The sequence below is a fragment of the Trichosurus vulpecula genome, chromosome 2 (assembly GCF_011100635.1).
Source record: "Trichosurus vulpecula isolate mTriVul1 chromosome 2, mTriVul1.pri, whole genome shotgun sequence".
NCBI classification, from domain to species: domain Eukaryota; kingdom Metazoa; phylum Chordata; class Mammalia; order Diprotodontia; family Phalangeridae; genus Trichosurus; species Trichosurus vulpecula.
The window spans coordinates 85,382,037-85,409,689 of NC_050574.1; the positions used below are offsets into that span (position 1 = coordinate 85,382,037).

The 27,653-nt window shown below is 36.9% G+C and overlaps 2 protein-coding genes across 2 annotated transcripts; one reads left to right on the top strand and one right to left on the bottom strand.

Moving 5' to 3' along the window:
- The first annotated feature begins 10,359 nt into the window (after positions 1-10,359).
- Positions 10,360-22,279, top strand: LOC118836578 (olfactory receptor 51I1-like). Its single transcript, XM_036743824.1, has 3 exons — positions 10,360-11,321; positions 17,837-17,940; positions 22,173-22,279. The coding sequence occupies exons 1-3, from the start codon at positions 10,360-10,362 to the stop codon at positions 22,277-22,279; spliced, it is 1,173 nt and encodes a 390-aa protein (XP_036599719.1).
- A 4,038-nt stretch (positions 22,280-26,317) lies between these two features.
- Positions 26,318-27,289, bottom strand: LOC118836579 (olfactory receptor 51I2-like). Its single transcript, XM_036743825.1, has one exon. It carries the CDS (start codon positions 27,287-27,289, stop codon positions 26,318-26,320), a length of 972 nt encoding a protein of 323 aa, XP_036599720.1.
- Between the last annotated feature and the right edge of the window lie 364 nt (positions 27,290-27,653).

Genomic DNA, 27,653 nt, shown 5'->3' on the forward strand with positions numbered 1-27,653 from the left:
AGAAAGAAATAGAGAGACAGAGAGAGAGACAGAGAGGTAGAGAGAGAGAGGGAGAGACAGAGACACAGACTGGAAGGAAGGAAGGAAGGAAGGAAAGAAGGAAGGAAGGAAGGAAAAGGAGATTTTGTTTATGTTGAATGGAATTCTATCTCTCTGCAAATTTTAACCATTGCTCGAGCATATTTGCTCCCTCTGGGGCTAAGCAGAAAAGCAAAATTCGTCTTCTATAAACTAATTTTTCAAATATTAGAAGCCAGTGATCTGATTTCCCTAGGCCTTTTTTTCCCCAGACCAAAGACTCCCAAGAAACATAAAGGTGAACAGGTACAGGATATTTACATTCCCTTGAATACCAGAGCCAACTTAGAAGAATCGTTAGCACTTTGAATATTACCACACTAGAGATAAAATAATGGGCTGTTGGCACCAGGGGCTAGACAGTCAGTATTGGCTGATATTTAGCTTTACCTAAGGGTATAACATATCACACTCCCTGAGGATTCAGGCTCAGCCAGACACAACTCTTTCTTTCCTTTTCCTTGGGGAACTTTTTTTTTTCTTTTCTGCATTCCCCCACCCCCCAATATGGCTTGGTCTCATTTCAAGTAATTTCTAGTTGTACCCCTTTCCCAGCCTATGGATAGAATCTCCAGTTGATTGCTGCACATGGATTCAGTGTTGCCCTCTCTACTCCTAGATTCCCCCTCCCTCTTCCCTTCCTCTAGCATACTCTTGGGACCTCAGCTGGTGAGAAGTATATGCAAATATTTCATATCCAACCCAATAAATCTTTTAAATAGATGTCAGAAATGGATAGAAGTGGCACAAGTGGCTCAGGGGCTCTGAAGGACTTGCAGGTAACTCTCCATATTGTAATATCTAAGTATGGTCAAAGAATTTAGGGACTATCCTGACGGAAATGAGAGCTGGGAATGGTGAACTGTTATTCCTTGATCCTAAGCAACTTCCATAAGCATTGAGATCCAGATTGAAAAGCATTGATTCTAAGGGCTTCGGGCACATTCAATTCCTTGGACAGTCCAACAGATTTTGTTTCTAATCACAGTGCAGTAGTATTTCCTACCATCAGTTTCAATAGACAGGGCTTATCTTTTGCATCCCAGAAAAAACAGGTATTTGGTCACAGAGACACCTGGGCAATCAAGAAATTTCTCCAGCACCACTCAGACGTCACCGTGTATTAAATTACAATGACTAAGTCTTTTTAGTTAACCAGTGGAAGCTATATGGCTTCATTTGTAGGGAGAGGGGTGGGAGTGGTGGTTGGGGAGAACAGGTGAAAGTTTTTTCAATCACTGGTCAATTCAATCAATCAATCAACAAGATTGATTAAGTGCTCATGATGTTCCAGGAACTGTGGTGGGCACTGGAGATATAAAGTAAAAGAGAAACAATCCTTTCTTCTGACAGCTTATATTCTATGAGGGAGACAGCCTGTACAAAAAAAAAACCATATAAACAAAAGATGTACAAAATAAATATAATTGGAGAGGGAAAGCACTAGAAGCTGGGATGGGGTAGGGTGATTAAGAGAGGCTTCCTGTAGGAGGCAACATTTGAGCTGAATTTGGAAGGAAATTAAGGATTCTCTAAGACATCAAGCTGGTGCCAGGAGATGACATTTAGATGGTTTATTGTTATGGTGTATAAAGTGCTCTACATATATAAATTTTGTGATTTGATCCTTAAAACAGATTTAGGAGGAAAACAATACAAATATCACTAGCCCCCTTTAACAGATGAGGACACTAAGGCTTGGAAAGTTTAAGTGACTTGCACAAGGTTGCATAGATATTTGAACACCAAGTGTGGTTAGGGCTCCTTCCACTATATCATACAATAAGTCACATTTAAAGCATGTATGCAACAAGTTTTTATGAAGCATCTATTACATTTTATCTTTTCAGAGCCAGAAGATGCCTTGGAAGCATTTGGTCCAACACTTTCAATTAACCAAAGGGCAAATTGAAGTCAATGACTATTACATGACTTACCAAAGTTACATAGTTAAAAAGTAGCAGAATCGAGGATTGACCACAGGAATTCTGTGTTCAAATCCATTGTACTAGACTTACAAAATCACTATTACAGGCTTGTAAATACAAAGAAATGAAAAAAAATAATCCCTGTTCTTAATGAACTTCAATTCTTTTGGGAAGATACAAGTAATTATATATAAGAGAACTGGAGGGAGAGAGCCATAAAAAAGAGAAATCAGAAAAGGCTTCCTGTAAGAGGTGTTGAAATGGCATATGAGTTCAGCCTTGAAGGATGCTAAGGATTCTAAGAGGCAAGGAAAGATTTCATTATGGGAATAAAAGATGATCTATTGAAAATCGTGGTGTTGGGAAATGGAGAGCTGGGTTAGATAACAACAAGAAAGATAATTTGACTGTTAGAGGGCAAACAAGCAAAGTTAATGTCTATTTAGTCTGAAAATAAAACCTGGCTTTACATGTCAAACTTAGGATTCTGTGCTTTATCCTACAAGTGTTAGGGAAATATTTAAAGTATTGGAAGAAACAAATGGCGTGGCCAACACTATGTTTTAGGCAAATTATTTTGCCAGCCATATTATATACAATAGATTAGAAATGGGGAGAAAATGGGAGCAGATAAAACAACCAGGTAAGGGGGAATTATAATTCCTAGGAAAAAAAGGGGTAAGGAATTGAACCTTGATGGTAGTACATGTTTGTGGAAGGTAGGAAAAAGATGATCTGAAGGAAAAAATGACACATCATTTAATTTTAAACACATGAGTATTCATTGAGCTATAGAAGCAGAGAATCTTAGCTCTGGAAGAGATCTCTGAAAATATCTAATCTAGCCCTTGCCTATAATATGATTGCCTGACTCCATATCATTAATGCAAAAAAGATATTATTTATATTGTTTGAAATCCTTCCTCAACTTCCAGTCATTCCTGACTGTGGAACATCCAGACCTCCCGAGACAGATATGTAATAATGAAAGTAATATTAAGAGCTATATTTGTGTAAGATTTCAAAGTTTGCACAACATTTGTTCTATATTGTTTCATTTAATCTTCCCAATAATTCTATGAGGGGGGTATTGCGAGGCATTGTTTGCCCCATTTTACAGAGGAGGACACTGAAGTTCAAAAAGTTTAAGCCTCTGTTGATTCTAAAAACAATGTTCTTTCTTTTGCAATCCTCAAAGGATTCGTGATTTCATCAGCGTGCCTTCTTCTTACACTAACATAGCTAGCAATGCCTTCATGTCCTAGTGAATGTCTGGTCAGTATGATTTAATATAATGTAGTTCAATAAAATCCAAATCAATACTATTAAATTTTTCTTTTATTTTTCTCAATTACATGTAAACTTAAAATTATAACATTCATTTTTTTAAAATTTTGAGTTCTACTTCACTCTCCTCTCAAAAAGGCAAAAAGTTTGATGTGGATTATACATGTGTAGTCATGCAAAACATTTCCATGTTTGCTATGTTGCAAAAGACAATGAAAATTACAAAAATTCAAGAATAGTAATGTAAAAAATATATATTTCAATTTGTATTCAGGCTCTATCAGTTCTTTCTTTGGAGCTGTTCAGCATTTTTTACTGTAAGTCCTTCAGAATTATCTTGGATCATTGTATTGCTGAGAATAGCTAAGACATTTACAGCTGATAATCATAAAATGTTGCTGTCCCTGTATACAATTTTTTCTCGGTTCTGCTCATTTTACTTTATATCAGTTGTTTTAAGTCTTCGCAGGTTTTACTGAAAGCATTCTGCTCTCTATTTTTTATACTGTAATCATATTCCATCAAAATCATATGCCACAATTTGCTCAGTCATTCCCCAATTGATGGGCATCTTCTCATTTTTCAATTATTTGCTACTAAAAAAGAGGTGCCATAAATATTTTTGTACAGATACGTCCTTTTACTTTTTTATCTTTTTTTGGGGGGGGGGTGCTACAGACTTAGCAATGATATTTCTGGGTTAAAGGGTATGGACAGTTTCATAGCCCTTTGGGAATAGCTTCAAATTACTTTCTGGAGTAGCTGGATCTAGTCACAACTCCACAAAAATACATTAGTTCCCTATTCTTCCACAGCCACCTCAATATTTGTCATTTTCCTTTTCTTTCATATTATCCAATCTGATATGTGTGAGGTGGGACCCTGTAGTTGTTTTATTTTGAACTTCTCTAGTCAATAGTGGTTTGTAGGCTTTTTTCATGTGACTGTAAATAGGTTTAATTTGTCCTTCTGAAAGCTGCCTATTCAGATCCTTTGGCCATTTATCAATTGGTACTTATATCCTTATAAGTTTGACAAATTTCTTTATATATTTGAGAAGTAAGGCCTGTATCAGAGACACTTGCTGTAAAAGTGTTTTCCGAGTTTCCCATTTTCCTTCTAATCTTGGCTGCATTGATATTGTTTGTCTAAACCTTTTAAAATGTGATTGGTAAAATATTCCATGTTACCCTAATTTGCTTATGAGATCATCTTTTATGTCTACATCATGCTCCCATTTTGACCTTATAATGGAAAACAATGTTAGATATTGGATGTTTGTTTTCTGCCAAATGCTTTCCAGTTTTCTCAGCAATTTTTGTCAAATAGTTCTTTTTTGTCAGAAAATTTTGGATCTTTGGGTTTGTGAAACAGTAGATTATTGTGGTCATTTTACCACTGTGCATTGTGTAACTAATAATTCCACTGATCTAGCATGTATTTCTCAGGTAGTACAAGATTGTTTTGATAATTGCGGCTTTGTAATACAGTTTAAGACATAGTACTGTTAGGTATTGCTATGCCAAAAGTGTGAATACATTTTAAATTTGATTTCCTTGATATTCTTGGCGTTTTGTTGTTCCATAAGAATTTTGTTATATTTTTCTAGCTCTACAAAATAATGTTTGGTAGTTTGATTGATATGGCACTGAATAAGTAAAAATTGATTTAAGTAGAATTGTCATTTTTATTATATTGGCTTCTCCTAACCATGAATAATTAATAGTTCTCAAATTGTTTAGAGTTGACTTTATTTCTATGAATAATTTTGTAACTGTGTTCATGTAGTTCCTGAGTTGGTCTTGTAAGGTAGACTACTGAGCATTTTTATAATGTCCACTTTTATTTTAAATGGAATTTCTCTTTCTGTCTTTTCCTGATGAAAGTTCTTGTTAATACATATAGAAATACTGATGACTTATGTGGATTTATTTTATAACCAGCAACTTTGCTGAAGTTGTTAATTATTTTGACTATTTTTATTAGATTATTCAGCATTCTCTAAGCATGCCAACATATTATGTGCAGAAAGTGGTAGTTTTGGGGGCAGCTAGGTGTAGCAGTGAGTACAGCACCAACCCTGGAGTCAGGAGGACCTAAGTTCAAATCTGGCCTCAGACACTTGACACACTTACTAGCCGTGTGACCTTGAACAAGTCACTTAACCCCAATTGCCCTGCCTTTCTGCCTCAAAAAAGTGATAGTTTCGTTTCTTCGTTGCCTATTTGATTTCTATCAATTTATTTTTTCCCTCTTATTACTAGAGCTAATAATTTAAGTATGATACTGAATAATAGTGGTGATAAGGGGCATCCTTGATCTTATTGGAAAGCCTTCTAACTTAATCTCCCTTATGGATAATGTTTGCTGGTGGTTTTGGATAGATAGTACTTATGATTTTAAGGAAAGTCGCATTTATTCCTATGCTTTGTAGTGTTTTTAATATGGGTGAGTATTATTGTCAAAAACTTTTGCTGTATCTATTGAGATAATTATCCAATTTCTATTGGTTTTGTTACTGTTATGGTAAATTATGCTGATCATTTTCCCAATATTGAACTACCCCCTTATTCCTTCTATAAATTCAAGCTGGTCATGCTATATGATCTCTGTAATATGTTGCTTATTAGTATTTTTTTTAATTTTCCATCAATATTCATTTGGGAAACGCATATATAGTTTCTTTTCTCCATTTTTGCTCTTCCTGGTTTAAGTATCATCATCTTTCTGTCATAAAATGAATTTGGTAGGATTGGTTTTTTGCCTATCTTTTTTTCATATTGTTTATATAGTATTGGAAATCATTGCTCTTTAAATGCTTTGTAGAATTCACTTGTGCATTCATGCGGTCCTTTTTTGGAGGGGGGGGCACTCATTTTTGACATGTTTAATTTCTTTGTGTAAGATTAATTTATTTATGTAGTCTATTTCCTCTTCTGTTATTCCAGGCAATTTATTTTTTTTTGTAAATATTCAATTTCACTTAGATGATCAGATTTACTGGCAAATAATAGGGCAAAACCATTCTTGCTAATTGCTTTAATTTCATCTCCATTGGTGGTGAATTCACTCTTTTCATGTTAGATACAGGTTATTTTATTTTCTTCTTTCTTTTGATTAATCAAATTAAGCAAAAGTTTATCTATTTTATTGGGTTTTTTAATCAAACCAGCTCCTACTTTTACTCATTAATTTAATAGTTTTCTTACCTTCAGCATTATTAATCTGTCTTCTGATTCTCAGGATTTTCAACTTGGGGTGTAATTGGGGATTTTTAATTTGATATTTTTTCAAGCTTTTTAGTTGCATGTCTAATTCTTTGATCTACTGTTTCTATATTTTAATGCTGTAAGCATTTAGTGATTTAAAATTTCTTATATGTACTGCTTTGTTTGCACCCCTTAAATTTTGGTATGCTTTTTCAACATCAGCAGTATTTTAATAGAATTATTTATTGTTTCTGTGATTTGTTGTTTGGGCAACTCATACTTTGGGAGTAGATTATTTTCTCCAATTAATTTTTAATCTATGTCTCCACGGCCTTTTTTGAATGTATTTTTATCACATTATGGTCATAGAAATATGCATTTAATATTTCTACCTTTATGCAATTGGTTTTAAGGTTTTCATGCCCTAACTTTGTTTCTCAGCCATTTCAGTAAATTCCAACTCTTTGTGACACCATTTGGAATTTTTCTGGAAAAAACTACTGGCATGATTTGACATTTACTTCTCTAGCTCATTTTAAAGATGAGAAAACTGAGTTAAACAGAGATAACTGATTTGCCCAGAGTCACATAACTAATAAGTGTCTGAGGTTGCATTTGAACTCGGGACTTCCTGACTGCCACCTTGCTCAATCTACTTTCCCTTCTATTAAGTTCTTTCCTTTTCTCTTATTCCCTTCCCCTCCTACTTCCCTGTGGGATAAGATGGATTTCTATGTTGAAATGAATGTGCATGTTATTTCCTCTTTGAGCTAATTCCAATGAGAGAAAGGTTTAGATACTGCCCACCCATACATCTTCCCCTTCATTGTAAAAGCTCTTCCTTTTGTTCCTCTTTTATGTGAGATAATTTTTGCTATTTTTCCTCTCCCTTTCCCCTTCTTCCTGTGGATACCTCTTTCTCCCCTTCAACTTTTTTTAATCCTCCTTAATCAACTTACACCCTTGCCTTCTGTCAACATATATCCCTTCTAACTTTCCTAATAATAATAAAGTACTTAGGCACTGGCAATTATCATTTTCCCTTATAGGAATATGAACAATTTAAAATTATTGATTCCTTTATGATTTCTCTTTCATATTTATGTTATTATGCTTCTCTTGAGACTTGTATTTGAAAGTCAACTTTTACATTAAGCATTGTTTTTTTCATCAGGAATGCATGAAAACCTTCTATTTCATTCAATACCCATTTTCCCCCTGAAGGATTATACTCAATTTTGGTGAGTAGGTAATTCTTGTTTGTAATTCTAGCTCCTTTGCCTTTCAGAATATCATGTTCCAAGCTTTCCAGTCCTTTAGGGGGGAAGTTGCTAAATCTTCTCTAATCTTGACTGCAGTTCCCTAATCTTTTAATTGTTTCATTCTGGATGCTTGCAATATTTTCTCCTTGATCTGAGAACTCTGGAATTTGGCTATCATATTCAAGGGGGTTTTCGTTTTAGAATCTTTTCAGGAGGTGATCAGATTGTTTCAATTTCTATTTTACCCTCTAGTAAACTGCCTGAAGGCTGTTTGCCTTGATGATTTCTTTTTTTTTTTCTTTTTCTTATGTTTCACCCTTTTATTTATTTGTTTGTTTGTTTTTGTGAATATCATTTTATTGCTTTTTGGCAATTACATTCAAAGATACTTTTCAACATTCATTTTGCATTAGATTTGAGTTCCAAATTTTTCCTCTCTCCCATCTGCCCTCCCCAAGAGGGAAAGCAATCTGATATAGACTATACATGTTCAGTCGTGTAAACATATTTCTACATTAGTCCTTGGAAACTTCTTGATAGATGAAATCTAGGTTTTTTTTTTTTTTGGTGGGGGGTATTGCTGTTGTTTTTTATCATGGTTTTCAGGTAGTCCGATAATTCTCAAATTATCTCTCTGGGATCTGTTTTTCATGTCAATTATTTCTCCAGTCAGATATTTCACAATTCCTCTTTTTTCATTCTTTTAATTTTGTTATATTATTTGATGGTGTCCCATGGAGTTATTAGGTTCCACTTGCTCAATTCTAATTTTTAAGAAATTATTTTCTTCTTTGAGCTTTTCTACCTCTTTGTAAAGGAGTTCTTGTATTCAGTGGATTTTTGTGCCTCTTTTAACATTTTGCCAGATCTGTTTTTACGGTGTTACAAACACTATTTTTTGTTCCTCCTTTATCAAGCTATTGATTGTCTTCATAATTTTCTTGCATTTTTGTCTTTTTTACCCATATTTTTCCTCAGCTCTCTTACTTGATTTTTAAAATCCTTTTTGAGCTCTTTTGAGAATTCTTATTTGACATGTGACCAATTCATAATTTTCTTTGAGGCTTTGCATGCAGCTATTTTGAATTTTTTTTTCCATAAGTTTGTGTTTTCAGCTTCCCTGTCACCACAGTAACTTTCTTTGATCAGGTTCTTTTTGTTGCTCTTGTTTGCTCCTTTTTTCCTGCTTATTTCTTAACTTTTAGATTTATGTTAAAGTTGGGCTCTGCTCCTGGGTTGGAGAGGACACTCTCCCAAGCTTTATGATTTTTCTGCTTCTATTTTCAGAGCTAGCTTTGATGGTCTGTAAATTTTTTGGTACTTCTAAGGCAGTACAATCTAAGGAGATGTGTGGTCATTTCTCCCATGGCCTGTGTCTTTACCCAGCCAAGACCTGTTTCCCTATAACCAATATTACTAGCACTACTCTTGGCTTTGTGACTGTGAGCAGGATCCTCTGCTTTCTTATAGGCACTATTGCTAGTGCTTCCTCCATCATGGAATTGAGACCAGAGTTGCTATTTCTCCTTGAGTACCCATAAGTACTCTTCGGAACAAAGATTAGAGCACCTGATCCCCTGTGTAGCTCCATTTTCCCCTGTGTCTAATACCTCGGACTGTGCATAGGCAATACCACAGAGTCCTAAACCTGGTGCCAAAATGTCCTCTGCTATCACCTTCCTACCAGTTGTTTTGTCATTCCCAATGTCTATAGGCTGAGTGCTATAGAAACTGCTGCTGCCATAGTCTTCTGTTGATGAAGGATCCTCCTGCCCATTTCATTAATCCCACCTATTTCTAAGCTGGGTCCTTTCCTTCCTTAACTCTCCACAAGTCTTCTTGTTTTACTTCCAGTCCAACATGATTTCTGTCCAATTGCCCCTGCCCTTCTGGAAGCAGAATATTACCTGCTTCTTTAGAGCCTACTTCTGAATTTAGAATGATAGTTTCCCAGGTCTCTTCCTCTCAGTTCCCTGAATCAGAGGTTTCCCCTTGTCCCTAAAGAACTAATTCAACAAATACATGGTCTCTTTCACTAAGCCTTACCAGCCTACTTCCGCAGAATAGAATTAAAAATAACATATGACTGTTAAAGGTTATAAAATGCTTTACATAATTAATCTTACTTGATTCTCACAATAGCCTTATGAGGTAGATACTATTATTATCCCCATTTTACAGATAAGGAAACTCAGACTAAGAAATTTTGAGTGACTTGTCAAGGTCACATAGCTAGCAGATTGTTCTGACTCCACATTCACAATTCTGACTGGCTGCCTAGATACCTGAATCCTTCTTATCTTGCTTAGGCTTAGGACTATTCAGTCTGTTTGTTGTAATCTCAGGGCAAATATAAGTCTCATTGGTATTCACAGAAGATAATATCTAATCTCAAGTACATTCCAAAAGGCTCTATAAGGTGTATTTTTTTTCCTTACACTATGTGACCTTTTGTCTCTCCATTATTTGCTCAATGGCATCTCCCTTCAGGTCATGGTACAGAGGTTGCTCTGTACATCATCAATATTTATTTGCCATAATCTTTGCACATTCATTCACATCTAACATCTTTCTCTGCTTCCCTATCCAGTATCCATGCCTTGGAATTACTCTGAGAAGGACCCTTCCCATGACATTTTGCCATCATCCAATGGCACTGACTTTCAGCCATCTGTCTTCATTTTGACGGGTCTCCGAGGACTGGCAGGGGCCCGCATGTGGCTAAGCCCACTTCTGAGCCTTATGTACATCATCACTCTGGCTGGCAATTGCACATTATTATATCTGGTCAAGATTGAGCGCAGCCTCTGGGAGCCCCAATATCTTTTCCTCTCCATGTTGGCAGGAGCTGATATTGGCTTGTCCATCTCAACTTTGTCCTCAGTGCTTAAGGTTTTTATCTTTGGTCATCATGAGATTGCATTTGATGGCTGCCTTAGCCAGCTCTTCTTTATTCATACCTTCTCCTCTACAGGATCAGGGATTCTCTTATCTATGGCTTTTGACCGCTTTGTGGCCATTAGCCACCCATTGCACTACACCACCATCCTCACCCATCCACGCATCACTAAAATGGGCCTGGCAGCTTTTGTGAGGGGCATAGCACTCATGACTCCATTGCCTATCCTCCTCAAGAGGCTGCCTTTCTGCAAAGGCCAGACCCTCTCCTACTCCTATTGCCTCCACCCTGATGTCATGAAGCTGGCCTGTGGTCCTGTCAAGATCAATATCTTCTATGGTCTAGTCTTGGTCATCTGCTCTTTTGTAGTGGACTCCTTGCTTATTGTCCTCTCCTATTCCCTAATCCTTCGATCTGTGCTGGGAATTGCTTCTAGAGAAGGTCAGCTCAAGGCACTGAACACCTGCCTTTCCCACATCTTCATTGTCCTCATCTTCTACATACCACATCTAGCAATAACATTGTTGCATCGAATCAGTCGAAAGAGTTCCCCTCTAACCCATGCTGTTCTAGGCAACATTTATCTCTTCATGCCTCCTATGTTCAACCCAATTATCTACAGTCTGAAAACTAAACAAATACGTGCTGCTCTGCAGAAGTCCTTTGGCAGCTGGAAAAACTGAGGGGATAATTTCTGGCATTTGCTGAAATATGTCTTCCCTGGGAAATGGAAAACAAAGTTCTAGTTCTGGACCATGGTCTTAAGCAGAGTGAGTGTCCTTGGTTATTTTCTTTTGACTGGGTCTCCTTATCTTATCTGGGCTAGAAGTGAACCAGCCACTCATTGGGCATTCCATTTCTGATCTCCTCTCCCTTGTTACCGTTCTGGGGCTGGTTGTTAGTCCCATTCCAGCTCAGAACTCCAAAGACCCTTCAAATATTACAAACTTACATGTTCCATTACACCTAGCTGCTCAGACATCCTCTTGACATGTTGATTATCCTGCCTGTCTCCATTTAATTTTTCAGAGATTACTTTTCTGAATTTGTATAAGTGAAGGAATGAGACATTATGGATAGATGTAAGGATGCTCTTCAATTCTCTTTCTCTCTGTGTTTTTTTGCCTCTCTCTTTTTGTTTTTTGTATATCTCTTTGTCACTTTCAGTCTCTGTCTCCATGTATGTCTCTCTCTTATCTTTCCAGGATGTTCCTACTTCTTCTTTCCGTCCTATCTCATTCCCCACAAAAAAAAAATCCAATTCTGCTTCTGCAAGAAAGCATGGGGAAAGATTTCTAAGCTCCCTCTGACTAGTATTTAATTCAATTCAACATTTTTCACATTTATCTGGTACCTCCTATGCATCAGATCCACATTAGTTACTAAAAACTTCAAAGGTAAAAAATAAATATTATGACCCTCATGCATTGTCATCAATGAAGCATAAAGACAAAATTCAAACAGTTCTGTTTAAATTGAATTTGAAGGATTGAACCTGAATACATGGATGCAAACAAAATACATATAAAGTAATATAAAGTAATTTCCTGAGGAATTATGTATGTGCTAAACAAATGGGAGAGATCAAACTGGGGTCAGGTTAGGAAAGTCCTCTTGCAGGTGGAGGTAACTGAGCTGTGCCTTGAAGCAAGCCAGAAATTCTCTTCTTATTTCTGCCTATGAGTTTTCTTGTCTCACTTCAAGTCTCAGATGAAGTCTCACCTTCTGCAAGAAGTCTTTCCTAGTGCTCCTTAATTGTGATGCCTTCACTCAGAGACTACATCCACTTTATCCTGTCTATAGAGTCATTTCTACTTAATTATTTACATGTTGTCTCTCCCATTAGACTGTGAACTCCTTGAGAGCAGGGACTGTTTTTGTTGTTGTTGAATATTGTTTGGTTTTGTTCTGAATTTTCTTGTATACCCAGCACATAACAATAATAGAGATTAAATGAATGTTAGTTGTCTGTCTTTCTGGCAGAGGTATAGAGTGATTCATTTTAGACATGTGGGATCCATTAAAAATAATAAAAATAAATCACAACATCAAGGATCATATGTGATATATTGTAAATAGTTTGTAGACCAGTTTGAGTGGTCAAGTGAGAAGACTACATATACTCACTTCTGGGGATCTGGGTTGTATCTCTTACCCAGACCAGATTTTTACAGGTTTATTCATTCAATTTATTCATTGCATAAGTTGATTAACTGATTTTGAGGAAATTAATAATAGTTTACTTTGGTGCAGCACTTTTGAATTTTCAAATGATTTTCTTGTTTATTATTTCATTTATTCTTTTGCAACATCATTTTTCGTTTTTAGCATTTTAACTGAGGCTCAGACAGATAAAACAATAACTTGCCCAAGGTCACAGAGTAGTTTCCTAAAAAGGCCAACATATCTAACCTAAGTAACTTGACACCTCTTCCAAGGGCCTTTACATTACATTACAATATTTAATCTTCCTTATCTTAAATAGGTCACTTGAACCACACTGGTCAAATAATGCATAATAAAGCTAGCCCCATTGCCTCTCCAGATATTTTACTACTAAGTCATGATTAGTGGGAATAATGAATTAACTGAAGTGGGTAGATTATTAAAATTCACAATCTAAACTTCTATTCTCCTGGAATAGAAGACTCTGTTTTACATAATTATTCATTCAAATAGTGTGAATTTTAATTTACACATGTGACCATTTCAGGGGATTCTTTATTTGCAATAATCAGGCTCTAGCTATATGCATTTCCTAATAGAGTCTACAGTGATTGTTACAAACCATGCCCAGTCTTTGGAAGATTCCATCCCCACCTTTACGGACACCCGCAAATCTCAGCAGATCATATAACAGATATTAAAGCTATTCACTGTAAGCTTCTTTACCTCTCTACTTCCTCATTTCAAAACTCCATTCTTACCCCACGTATTCTAATATCCTTTCTCCCCATTGTAGAGAACGTTTTCTCTTTTCCAAGGCTAACCCTTGGATTTGTGTCACCCACAATTAGAATTAGAAAGAATTGAAGAGTTATATTGTATTGTGTTGTATTATATTGTATTGTATTGTATTGTATTCTATTCTATTCTATTCTATTCTATTATGTTCTATTATGTTATATTATACTATAACCTACTCCAATTCATACTTGATGTATTAACCATACTATAGTATCCCAGTGTAATATCAATTGAGTTGGGACTTTCTTACTGTTTTAAAATGATTAATTAAGTGTCTTTGAGTCTTACCAGGTGCTAAGCCCCAGGGCCAAACACCAGTTAGTTCCTAAACCTATGTGGGTGTGACTTGGTAACCAAGGTGGGGCCCCAGGTGGGGCTAACTAAGAGAGAGCCTAGTTTACACATGAGTTTGAGTGATAGGTTTGGGACATCAGAGGCTCTTAGACCACATGGGTTTAAGTCGTCTCTTTGTGACGATTTTAGGTCATGTGGGTGAGTCGCATGTGTGACTCACCCCTGACCCTGAAAGAGATATAAAACCAGGGGTTGGTTTCCTATTCTTTGGAGCTCTTACGCACAGCAGTGGTGGCGTGAGTGACTCTGGGCCAGCCCACATTAAGAGGTCCTGGGCTGAACCTAGATGTTGGTAACTATGAATCTGTATTTGGTCTGTCTGTTGATGTTTGTAATTTGTTTAGGGCTCTCACTCATGCTGGTGTGCTGATGAGGAGCCGACTCCAAGCAGCTGTAGCTAAGGGCCCTCCAGCTTGTAACCCAGATGCTGGGACTTTGTTAAACTCTGGTAACTATGTATTATGATTTGTATTAGACAAGGTCTGTCTGTTGATATTTGTAATTGGTTTGTATTTTGTTCTGAAGTCCAGGCTGCTGGATTTTTCCCCTGAACTAAATGAATGCTGTCTGTATGCTGGATTAAAGTAAACTTGTCAACCCCTTATCGTTGCTTTCCTTACTAAAGCAGATCAAAAGAACCTGTGCTTTTGCTGCTTGTTGGCAGCTTTCTGGGTGGTGGTTATTCGTGGATCTTACACCCCCACAGAAGCTGCTAGCCAGATTGTTGAAACACCCAATAGGGGATAATACAGGCTCTATTTTTCCCATTTAATGTTTTCTTTTCCCCCCAATTATATATACAACAATTTTAACACGTTTTTTTTTTTTTACAAATTTTGATTTCCAAATTCTCTCCTTCCTTACCCTCCACTTTGAGAAGGCAATTTGACATAGTTTATACATGTATCATCATGTAAAACACATTTCCATGTATGGGCTCTATTTAAAGACTCTCAGTCATAGAGAATTCATTATCCTCCAATTCGTACTATTTTATTTTTGGACAATTTGAAGTGTTAGAAATATTTTTCTTTGTCTTGTTGAATTTTTTCTTTTCTTAGCATCTCCTCATTTATCTTAGTTCTACTTGATAAGACCAGGAAACTAAATTTTAATTCTCTTTCCATTTTATGGTCCTTCTAATATTTGAAGCTATCAAAGAAGCTCCGTCTTCTAAATATGATTTAGTCTCTTAATTTCCTTCCTAAAAATGTAGCAAAAACAAATACAATATTTCAGATGGATGACCAAAGCAGGAGGCAAGATGACTCTCATTTACCTCATTCTGGATATTAGATTTCTATTCATACACTCCACTACTGCATTTCTCTTTTTTCTCATGCAAATCATGTGGCATCATAGAGTTTCAGAGTTGGAAGGTATCTCACAAGTTATCCTCTCTGTTATATAAAGAAAGAAAAAAAAATTCTAGAAAGTACACTGAATTTTGAGTCAGTGGATCTGGGTTTTATTCTTGGCTGTGCTATTGACTTCTTGTGTGACCTTAGACAAGTTGTTTAATCTCTCCGCTGCACAGTTTCTGTTTGTACAGTATGAAAGGATAGAATACATCATCTCTGAGATCTCTTCAAGTTATAAACTTAAGACATCAAGACCCTTCATCATCCATCCTCTGCTATATATGGCCTATAATGGGAATTTCATTATCTCCCAGTCTAGAATCAGAGAGCCTCAGTTGCTCAGAAAATGTTGTTACACAGAGCCAAAATGTGCCTCTGTACAATTACTTTTCATGGCTTCTGGTATTTATGCTCTAGAGTCAAGCAGAATAAACCTGATCTCTTTTCTTTATGATAACTTGCTAAATATTTAACAATAACTCTTCCCTAAGTCTCATCTTTTCTAGGTCAGATTCCCCTGTTATCTGTGACATTGATCAATGTCTATTATTTTTTTCCTCTTCTTTCTAGTCCTCTGTCTGGTATGGGGACCATTCCTTTTGCTCAGGGACTTCATCTTAGATTATGGTGACTGTCTCTTATAATTCCCAAATTTTCATCTCCATGGGCTATTGTACAAACAAAACAATGGCTATTTGCCTAAATACTACCAAGTAGCACCGGGCTTCATGGTTCTATGGGTCTCAACTGTAAGTCTCTCCTCTTCTGTCATAAAAATGAGTAGAGAATACGTATTGAGACCATGCATGTCAAGCAGGAGATTGCAAACTATATTCCTGACCTTTTAAGGAAAGATAATGCAACTAGGAGACAGTTTCATTTTTCTCATTTTTCTGACATCAGCAGGTATAACTGTGCCATTTTGGTTTTCACACTCCAGGTGGTTTTGACATTGAACTATATTGCATTCATTTTGTATACATTGTGTATATATTGTTTCCTTTATTGAAACTGAAACTCTTGTAGGGTCAGGGCCCTTTCACTTTTGTCTTCCTATCTCTGATGCTTAGTAGAGTGCCTGACATATGTCAAGTACATAATATCAGATAATATAATATTTGTAAATTCCTTAGCATAGTCCTTGGTCCATAGCAGGTACTTAATAAAGGCTTATTTTTTTAAAAGAACGTAAATAGATTGTTTACTATGTAAATGTGACCATTCAAAATCTCTAAGACCTTATATCCCCATGCTGACCTTATTTGTTCTTTGTAACAGATCTATGATTTCATTAATATGGGGAACTCCTGGTGGAGAAACTCCCTTTACCAACGCGGATCCATTATCTGTTCTATAACTTGGAGTCTTAGAGAGAGGTATGAAGTATTGAAACTCACATGACTTACTCAGGCTTACTCAGCAAATCTGTGTCAGAGGCAAGGCTTGAACTGCCTGATTCTAAGGCCAGGTCTCTAGTTACAATGTCTTACTGCCTCTGTCTTTATGTATCCTACAGAAGTACCCACTCAAAATGCGAAAGGAGCTTACCCTTACACATAAAAGTACTCAGGGTAACAATGCACCAAATCTAGCTTCTTTTCACCCAATAGAAAACACAAAAGCCTACCCTGGACTATAAATCAAGAAGACTACTTGCCTTTCTCAAGTGATCTCCACTTTGCCCAGGGACCTATACAGTCATTCAGGCTTATATGGTAGAGGGTCCCACATATTTCATTTTCTTTCTCAAAACTATAGAAATCAAACTTGTGCTACAGGCAGTAGGAGAGGAAAGGGAAAAGAAAGTGGGGGTGGTCAGAAGAGAGGGAAGAAGTAGCAACAGAAAAAGAGTAAGATAAGGGAGGCAAATCAAAAGGGAGCATAAATTGAGGAAGGCAGTGGTCAAAAGCAAAACTCTTTTGAGGAGCAGAAGGAGGGAGGGAGAAATGTAAGCATAAATGGGGGGAGTGAAACAGGATGGAAGAAAAAGACACAGCTTGTAATCATAATTGTGAATGTGAATGGGATGAACTCTCCCGTAAAATGGAGGCTGGTAGCAGAATGGATTAAAAATCAATAATCCTACAATATGTTGTTTACAAGAAACACATTTGAAAAAGGGGGATACACTCAGCATAAAAGTAAAAGGATGGAATAGAATATATTGTGCTTCAGGTAGAAGATATTGTGCTTCAGCTAAAGCAAAAAAAAAAAGCAGGAGTAGCAATCTTAATTTCAGACAAAGCAAAAGCAAAGGTAGATCTAATTAAGAGAGATAAGGAAGGACACTATATCTAGCTAAAAGACACCATAGACAATGAAGCAATATCATTATTTAACAAATATATACCAAGTGTTATAGCATGCAGATTCTTAGAGGAGAAGCTAAGGGAGTTACAGGAATAAATAGACAGCAAAATCGTACTAGTGGGGGACTTCAACCTCCCCATTTCTGAACTTCATAAATCTAACCTCAAAATAAACAAGAAAGAAGTCTGAAGGTGAAAAGAATTTTAGGAAAGGCAAAGATGACAGATCTCTGGAGGAAACTGAATGGAGATGAAAAGCAATATACTTTTTTCACAGCAGTACATGGCACATATTCAAAAACTGTTCATGTACTAAGGCATAAAAATCTCAAAATCCAGTGCAGGAAGGCTGAATTAGTCAATGCATCCTTCTCAGATCATGATACAATTAAAATTATTTGTAATAAAAGACCATTGAAAGATAAACTAAAAAGTAATCGGAAACTAAATAATCTAATCCTAAAGAATGAGTAGGCCAAAGAGCAAATTATAATAACAATTAATAATTTTGTTCAAGAGAAGGACAATAATGAGACAACATACCAAAATTTATGGAATGTGGCAAAAGCAGTTTTTAGGGGAAGTTTTATATCTCTAAATGCTTACATGAATAACATAGATAAAAATGAGATCAAAGAAATGAGCATGCAACTGAAAAAAAAAACTAGAAAAAGAACAAACTGAAAATCCCCAACTAGATACCAAGTTAGAAATATTGAAAATCAAGGGAGAGATTAATAAAATTGAAATGAAGAAAACTATTGAGCTAATAAATAAAACTAAGATCTGGTTTTATGGAAAGAAAGCAATAAAATTAATAAACTTTGGTAAATTTGATTTAAAAAAGAAAGGAGAAAACAAAATTACCAGTAACAAAAATGAAAAGGATGAATTCACCTCAAATGAAGAGGAAATTAAAATAATAGTTAGGAATTATTTTGCCCAATTGTATGCCCATAAATTTGATAACTTGAAGGATATGGATGAATATTTACAAAAATATAAATTACTCAGGTTAATGGAAGAGGAAATAAATTACCTAAATAACCCCATCTCTGAAAAATATATTGAGCAAGCCAGCCACGAACTCCCTAGGAAAAAAAATCTCCAGGACCATCCAGATGGTTTTTACACATGAATTTTATCAAATATTTAACGAACAATTAATTCCCATACTTTACAGGCTATTTGGGAAAATAGGTGACAAAGGAGTCCTACCTGATTCTTTCTTATGACACAAATATTGTACTGATACCTAAAGCAGAAAGAGTCAAAACAAAGAAAGAAAATTATAGACCAATTTCCCTAATGAATATTGATGCATAAATTTTAAATAATATATTAGCAAAAAGATTACAGCAACTTACCTCAAGAATAATACACTATGACCAGGTAGGATTTATTCCAGGAATGCAAGGCTGGTTCAATATTAGGAAAACTATCTGCATAATTGATCATATCAACAACAAAACTAGCAGAAACCATATGGTTATCTCAATAGATGTTGAAAAAGCTTTTGACCCATTCCTATTAAAAACACTAGAAAGCATAGGAATAAATTGAGTCTTCCTTAAAATTATAAATAACATATACCTAAAACCATCAGCAAGCATTGTGTGTAATGGGGATAAGCTAGATGCATTCCCAATAAAATCAAGGGTGAAACAAGGATGACCATTATCAGCCCTATTATTCAATTTGGTACTAGAAACTTTAGCTGTAGCAATAAGAGGAGAAATAATATTGAAGGAATTAGAATAGCCAAAGAAGAAAGTAAATTATCACTTTTTGCAGATGATGTAATGATTTACTTAGAGAATCCTAGAGATTCAAGTAAAAAACTACTTGAAATAATAAACAACTTTAGCCAAGTTGCAGGATATAAAATAAACCCACATAAATCCTTGGCATTCCTATATATTAGTAACAAAGCCCAACAGCAAGAGAGATAAAGAGAAATTCCATTTAAAGTTACTGTGTACACTATAACAATATTTGCAAGTCTACCTGCCAAGAGAAACCCAGGACTATATGGACACAATTACGAAACACTTCTCACACAAATAAAGTCAGATGTAATTAAATGGAATAACATAAGTTACTCATGGTTAGGCCGAGCTAATATAATAAAAATGACAATTTTACCTACATTAATTTACTTATTCAGTGCCATAACAATCGAATTATCAAAAATTATTTTACAGAGCTGGTTAAAATAATGACAAAATTCATTTGGAAGAACAAAAAGTCCAGAATATCAAGGAAATTAATGAATATAAATGCTAGGGAAGCTGGCCTAGCCATACCAGATATCAAAGTGTACTATAGAACAGCAGTCCTCAAAACTACCTGGTACTGGATAAGAACCAGAGTGGTAAATCAGTGGAATGGGTTAGATACACAAGATGAAGAAGTCACCGACTATAGCAATCTACTCTTTGATCAACCCAAAGAATCTAGCTTCTGTGTTAAGAATTCACGGTTTCACAAAAACTGCAGGGAAAACTGGAAAATATTATGGCAGAACCTGGGCATAGACTCATATCTTATACCATATACAAAAATAAAGTAAAAATGGGAACATGATTTAGGAATAAAGGCTGATACTATAAGCAATTTGGGAAAGCAAGGAATAGTTTACCTGTCAGACTTATGGGAAAGGGAAGAATTCATGACCCAACAAGAGATAGAGAGCATTATAAAATGCAAAATGGATAATTTTGATTATGATAAACTGAAAAGTTTTTGTATAAACGAAGCCAATACAACAATGATTAGGAGGGAAGGAGAAAATTAGGAGAAAATCTCTACAACCAATGTCTCTGACAAGGCCTCATATCTAAAATATACAGGGAACTAAGCCAAATTTAGAGGAATAAAAGTCATTCCCCAACTGAGAAATGGTCAAATAATATGAATGGGCAGTTTTTAGAGGAAGAAATTAAAGATATCTACAGGCATATGTAAAAATGCTCTAAATCACTATTGATTAGAGAAATGCAAATCAAAACAACTCTTAGGTACCACATGTCTCCTGTCAGATTGGCTAACATGACAAAACAGGAAAATGATAAATGCTGGAGAGGTTGTAGGAAAATTGGAACATTAATACATTGTTGGTGGAGTTGTGAACAGATGCGGTCATTTTGGTGAGCAATTTGAAAATATGACCAAAGGGCTATGAAAATGTTCATACCCTTTGACCTAGCAATACCACTCCCAGGGCTATATCCCAAAGAGATCACACAAGTGGGAAAGGGACCTATATGTACAAAAATAGTTATAGCTTCTCTTTTTGTGGTGGCAAAGAATTGGAAATCAAGGGGATGCCCATCAATTGGGGAATGGCTGAGCAAGTTGTGGTATATAAATGTAATGGAATACTGTTGTGCTGTAAGAAATGGGGAAGATATGGACTTTATAATAACCAGGAAAGACCTACATGATATGATGCTGAGTGAGAGGAGCAGAATCAGGACAACATTATACACAACCACAGACACATTGATTCTGTGATGACTAACTTTGATAGACTTGGCTGAAAGACAACTCCAAAGGACTCATGATGGAAAAACTAGCTACATCCAGAGAAAGAACTGTGAAGTATGCAGATTCAGGCAAACTATTTGTTCACTTTTTTTTTCTTTTTTCCTTTTTTTTTTTTTTGGTTTTGTTTGTTCTGTCTCATGATTCATTCCATTGGTCATAGTTCTTCTTGGCAACTTGACTATTGTGTTAATAAGTTTAATGAGAAGGTTTATGTAGAATCTATATCAGACTGCATGCTGGCTTGGGGAGGACGGGAGGGGAGAGGGGAGGAAAGGGAAGAAAATTTGAAACTCAAGAACATGTAAAACTAAATGTAGTAAACTAAAAATTTTTTAAAAATCTAATTTAAAAAAGGAGTAAGATATAGAGTCTGAAAGGACATCCTTGATTACAGCAGTCAAAACCCTGTGAGTAATGGTGAGATCAAGAGTATAGCCAACAACCGTGTAGCTACAGTGGCATGAAGGTGTAAGACATGGGAACTGAGGGGATCAATATCTTTTTTTTTTCCTTAGTGCTTTTGGTCTCTTTGTTGTCAATTGATTTAAATCAGTTAAACTCCTTTGGAAATGGCGATAATTTGTGCTGATTCTATTAATATATTCTACCACCCTTCTTTTAAAGCATCAACAACTTATTTAAAGACAACATTTGAGTTGTTTTGTTGCATGTCATTTTCTCATTTTCATTTACTCTTCCAATCTGATAGAGTTTTATCCCTATTAAATAAAAGACCTGACTACACAGCTGATTGAGATGATTTCCACATTTGTAACTAATAAGATTTAATAAATTTCTCTATCATGCCTTTTGGTGATTTTGTTCCACAGCTGTACCCCATCCATTTTTTGAGACTGAATTTCCCTATTTCACTCAGACTGGTAATACAAAGGCCTTGAGTCCACTGCTGATAGGCATAGGAACTTGAACTACTCTATCTCTGAATCGGGCTAACTTGCCCTTCCCTAGGCAACCCCGTGGGACTCCCCCCTCCCCCCAGCATGGGGCTCATATCGGTGTTAGACTTAGTGTGGACACCTGGTCAGTTTCAGTCTGGTGCAGCCCAGGATGCTTAAGCTCAACTCATCCATTGACCTCAGCTTCCCTGGCAGCATTAATTAAGGTATGAGCCACCCTGCTTGGTTTTGAAGACAATATTCCTGATAAACAGGTGTGAGGCTTTTTCATGTTCTCTCAGTCTTTAGTTGCCTTCATTTCTTACTCCTTAGCAATATCTTTCAATGTATTTTTTTTTACCTTTTCCTAATATCAAACTTGCTTTGAAGTTAATGAAGTATATGTTAAGGCGGATTTCAGAAAAACCTGCAAAGACTTACATGAACTGATACAAAGTGAAGTGAGCAGAACTAGGAGAACATTGTACACAGTCAAGATTGTACAATGGTCAACTATGAATGACTTCACTATTCTCAGCAATACAATGATCCAAGACAATTCCAAAGGACTGATGATCCAAAATGCTATTCACATCCAGAGAAGGAACTGATGGAGTCTGAATGCAGATCGAAGCATACTATCCTCACTTTGCTTTTTGTGGCTTTTTTCTTTTGATCTGTTTCTTCTTTCAGAACATGACTAATATGGAAATGTTTTACATGATTGCACATGTATAACATGTATAATTGCTTACCACCTTAGGAGGGTGGAGGTAAGGAAAGGAAGAAAATTTGGAAATCAAAATTTTTAAAAATAGTGTTAAAATTCATTTTTATACATAATTTGAAAAATAAAGTATTAAAAAAAGATAAAAATAAAGTAAATGTTAAAAAAATTATCCTTCTGCAGACTCCTATGTACAATTAAACCCATAGCGTCAAAGAATGCCAGGGTTGGAAAGCATCTCAGAAGTCATCTAATTCAACTCATACCTGAATAAGAAGTATATGGGGGGTGGAGCCAAGATGGAAGAGTAGAAGGAGGGACCTAATTGAGCTCTACTCCCAATCCCTGGAAATACCTGTAAAAATGAGTCTAAACAAATTCTAGAGCAGTAGAAGCCACAAAATGACAGAGTGAAGCAGATTTCCAGCCCAAGACAATCTGGAAGGCTGAAAGGAAAGATATATCACACTGTGCACTGAGTAAAGCACAGCCCAGCGTGGGCCATGCTGGACCAGAAAAGACTGGAGCAGGCCTCATGGCATTGAAACACTGGCAGCTGCTGGAGTTTCCAGATTTTTCAAACCACAAACTCTAAAGACAGCTTCAAAGTTCATTAGAAAGTTCTGGAGCAGGGTCTGGCAAGAGCCCCAGGCCCAGGCCCAGGGTGGCAGCAGCCACTTCCCCAGTAGCAGCTGCTCCTGGAGCTCTCAGGCAACAGAAGGTAGGGGAATAGAGAAGCTGATCTGGGTCAAAGGCCTGGGTGGCAGTCCTGGGGTGAGGAGGAGGACTGGTGTGGTGGAGTTGGTGGCAGCTGTGGAGAGGGAATCCTCCTCACAGTTCCAGGGCAGAAAAGATTGCTTATGGTTGCTGATGGACCAGAGCACAAACCAGGAGAGAAGTAATCACCTCTCTTTTAATCATACCACTTTGGAGGAACTAAGAATCTAGAGGTCCCTAGATATATCTCTGAAAACAGCTGCACAAAACCCCTGAAACTTGGGACAATTGCTCTCATGGCTATTTTTAATGAAGCCTGATTTAAGAAGTTTGGTTTTACCCCATTTGCTAAGGGAAGGAAATTTTCTAGTTTTCAATATATGAATTAAATGGCCTTTCCTCATGCTTGTTATGGCAGCTCATACACTAAAACTGGGATGATGCAGAAATGATTAACATGGCTTCTACACCTAGATGACATGCAAATTCTTGAAATATTCTACATTAAAAAATAATAAAAAAACCTTTCCTCCCATATAGAGCCCACATAGTCCCTCAGGCACCTGTCCCTGTATACGAATGAATGTTAATTTGTTAATAATGAATTTGTTAAGCCCTACTATGTGTCAAAAACTAATGTAAGAACTTGGGGTACAAATATAAAAGTGAGTCTTCCTCTAACCTCAAGGAGCTTATATTATCATGAGAGAAATAGGAAATAAAGGGGTAAGCTGTTTTCATTTGAAGAATTACAGGGATGATGGGTATCCCTATAAGACAGCTGATTGATAAAATCTTCCCATTATCAATTTCAGTATTAATTTACTTATAGTTCCCAAAGGTGGAAAGTGTGGTGGGGAGAGGTGTCCATGTGTAGTGCTCTCTAACAGTCCCTGAGCAAGTATGATCATGCTTCTAAGCCATGGTCTCAGGAGGTTTGGGTTCTAGGAATGGTTGTGTGTGTGTGTGTGTGTATGTGTGTGGGGCGGGGGTGTTGCAGCAATAGGGAAGACAGCAAGCAGCTATGTCCATATTTACGCGAGGGTTATGCCATGGAGGGTATGAGAGCAACATCTTATCAGGTGTTTTCCCTGGAGCTTGATCCTCAGAGAGAAGAAAGAATGTTGGAGCTAATACTGTGCCAGACCTTGACTCAGCTGGAGGAGCCAGAATAGTGTTTCCTATCAATAGTTCGAGTGGAGAGAATGTTGATGAGGGAAAGGCAAGAGTTTGCTTCTTATGCAAAGTAAAACTTCTGCAAACAATACAGTGACCACGTAGTGTACAAGTACACACGCAGGCATACATGGATACTCTCAAAAGCAAATGCATATATAGACATACCTGACGATGAAGTATTGTCATATGAAGATTGAGAATTGTGCATAATGTTTAACCTGGAGAAATGAAGACTAACTTTGGGTTTGATAGCTTTGTTCAACTATTGGAAGGGCTGTCACATGGAGGAGGATATAGACTTATGTGATTTCAACTGTGTAGGCACTAAAAATATCTGTATAGCAAAGTTGGAAAAAGCACAAAATATGGAATAAAAAAGGCCTGGCCTCAGATCAAAACTCCATTATTTAACATCATATGTCCTTGAACAAGTTGCTACCTTTGTGTAAACCTCAGTTTCTTTATCTATAATTAACAAGCAATCAACCAAAAATATTAATTAAATAATTACTATGTCTTAGGCATGACTTGAGGACCTGGGTATATAATCTTTCCCTTCTTTTCTGGAACACAGATAGTGATGGAGAAGACAATAAGTACAAATAGTATAAGAATATATAAAAGAAAGAGAAAGATAAATACAAAGTAACTAGGGAGAAAAGGCCCAAGCAGTTAGGGTGATCAGAGAGCATTTTCTGTAGAAGGTTGTGCTTGATCCACAACTGAAGGAAGTGAGGGATTCTCAGTGATGCATGAGGGAGAAGGGAGTGTTTTTCAGTCATTAACCAGTTTAAGGGCACAGAAATTAGAGGTGTAGTGCTGTGCATGAGGGACAGAAGAAAGGCTAGTTTGGCTGGATCACAGAGTGTAGAAAGTGAGTAATGAACAATGAGGCTGGAGAGGTATGTTAGGATGGGTAGTTAAGGGCTTTAAAACCCCCAAACTGGAGCTTACATTGTATCCTAGAGGCAATGGGGAGCTATTGGAGATTATTGAGTAGGGGTGTATTTGGTCAGATATGTACATAAGGAAAATTATTTGGCAAATGTATGAGGACAGAGTAGCCAAGGGGAAAGACTTGAGTTGTCGAATCTGATTAGGGAGCTGTTGCAGTTTTCTAGACAAGAGGTTATGCGGACTTCAACGAAGGTGGTGTTGCTATTATGGGCAGAAAAGTAAGATGCAGGAGATGAAATGAGCATGTCAGACTGGCCCATGCTTACCCCTTTTGTGCCATATATTGATTTGGAAGTCAGGTGAAGAATACAAACTCCTCAGAATAACCTTTAAAGTGCACAAAATAAAATATAAAAGAAACCAATTATGTTGAAATTCATTTATAAATATATTAAAAGTTGCAGGTTCTTAAGATCCCTGAAATCTATCTATGGACTTCTTGGTAGGTCACAGTTTAAGGACCCATAGACTAGAACATCTCAAATTTCCTTCTAGATTCAAAATTCTAACCTTATGAATTTTGAAGGTAAATCTCATCTCAAATAGAAGAGAAAGGATATTCTGAGAGAAATATATGGCTCCCCATTCTTCTTCTCCAATTCCCAGTGCAGTCCAACAGAGTAACTTTAATGGTCACTTTAATGAGAGACTGCATTTCCCTTTCCCCCACCTTCTCTGGTCTTCAGTAGCCTAAATAAAACAGCCCTGATTTGTTTCGTCTTCATGCTATACACCATTGGGTTGAGAACAGGTGTGAGGAAAAGGAAGATATTGGACATGGTGACATGGGGAAGTGGGGAGTGGTACTTGCCAATTCTGTGGATCAAGGCCAAGGCAATAAGTGGCACATAGAAGATGAGAACAGTGAGGATATGTGACAAACAGGTGTTGAGAGCTTTGAGTCGTCCATCTCGGGAAGCAATGCCTAGAACTGTCTTCAGGATAAGGGCATAAGAGAAGACAATGAACACAGAGTCAATGCCAAAGGAGCAGAGGACAAGAGCCAAGCCATAGATAATGTTGACCCTGATGGAACCACAGGCCAGCTTCATCACATCAGGATGGAAACAGAAGGAATGGGAGAGAATGATGCTCTTGCAGAAGGGCAGTCGCTTGAGCAGTATGGGCAAAGGTGCCATCAGGGCCATGCCCCTCATAACAGCTGCCAGCCCCATTCCAATGATCCGAGGATGGGTCAAGACCATAGTGTAGTGCAGTGGGTTGCGTATGGCCACAAAGCGATCGAAGGCCATAGCCAGAAGGATGGCAGACTCCATGGAAGAGAACGTGTGGATGAAGAACATCTGGGCCAGGCAGCTGTGAAACTCAATCTCTGGGTGATTAAAGAGGAAGACATTAAGCACTGTGGGCAGTGTGGATGCAGACATGCCCATGTCTGTTCCTGCCAGCATGGACAGGAAGATATACTGGGGCTCATGCAGGCTAGGGGTTTTCTGTACAATGTAGAGGATAATGCCGTTTCCCAGAAAAGCAATCACATACATGAAACTCAGTGGGATGGAGAGCCAGATGTGCATGGACTCCAGCCCTGGGATGCCAGAAAGGAGGAAATGGATGGGCTGGTAGCAGGTACCATTGAACTTCTGCATGACACTAAACCTAAAAGGAAAGGAAAGTCAGAGAGAATATTTAAGAAGGCAGATTATAGAAAAAAATATAAGTGCATGTGAGCTCACTCTAGTATTTTTTGACTGAAATGTCACTGACCAAGAAAGCTTTAGTGTCATGGCATAGGGAGATAATCAAGAACAGCTTCCAAGGTCAGAAAAAAGGAGAATTTCTGGTCTGTTCATTTTTGTATAGCAAAAAAGCCCTCGCTCACTGTTCTCTTAATGCAATTATTTAAAAAAAATGGTCCTTTTTCAGTTCTAGGATGAGTGTTAAGCAAGCTTGCAGTCATCATGGGTGTCTATGTGTGTGTGTGTGTGTGTGTAGGTATGTATGTATGCAGGA

Bases quoted from the DNA above. Each gene is read 5' to 3' on its own strand.
- LOC118836578 (XM_036743824.1), top strand. From the start codon at position 10,360: ATGCCTTGGAATTACTCTGAGAAGGACCCTTCCCATGACATTTTGCCA. The intron at 11,322-17,836 runs GTCCTTTGGCAG...TAAACAAGAAAG, and splicing joins ATACGTGCTGCTCTGCAGAA to AAGTCTGAAGGTGAAAAGAA. The intron at 17,941-22,172 runs GCACATATTCAA...GCCCTTCCCTAG, and splicing joins TTTTTTCACAGCAGTACATG to GCAACCCCGTGGGACTCCCC.
- LOC118836579 (XM_036743825.1), bottom strand. From the start codon at position 27,289: ATGCAGAAGTTCAATGGTACCTGCTACCAGCCCATCCATTTCCTCCTT.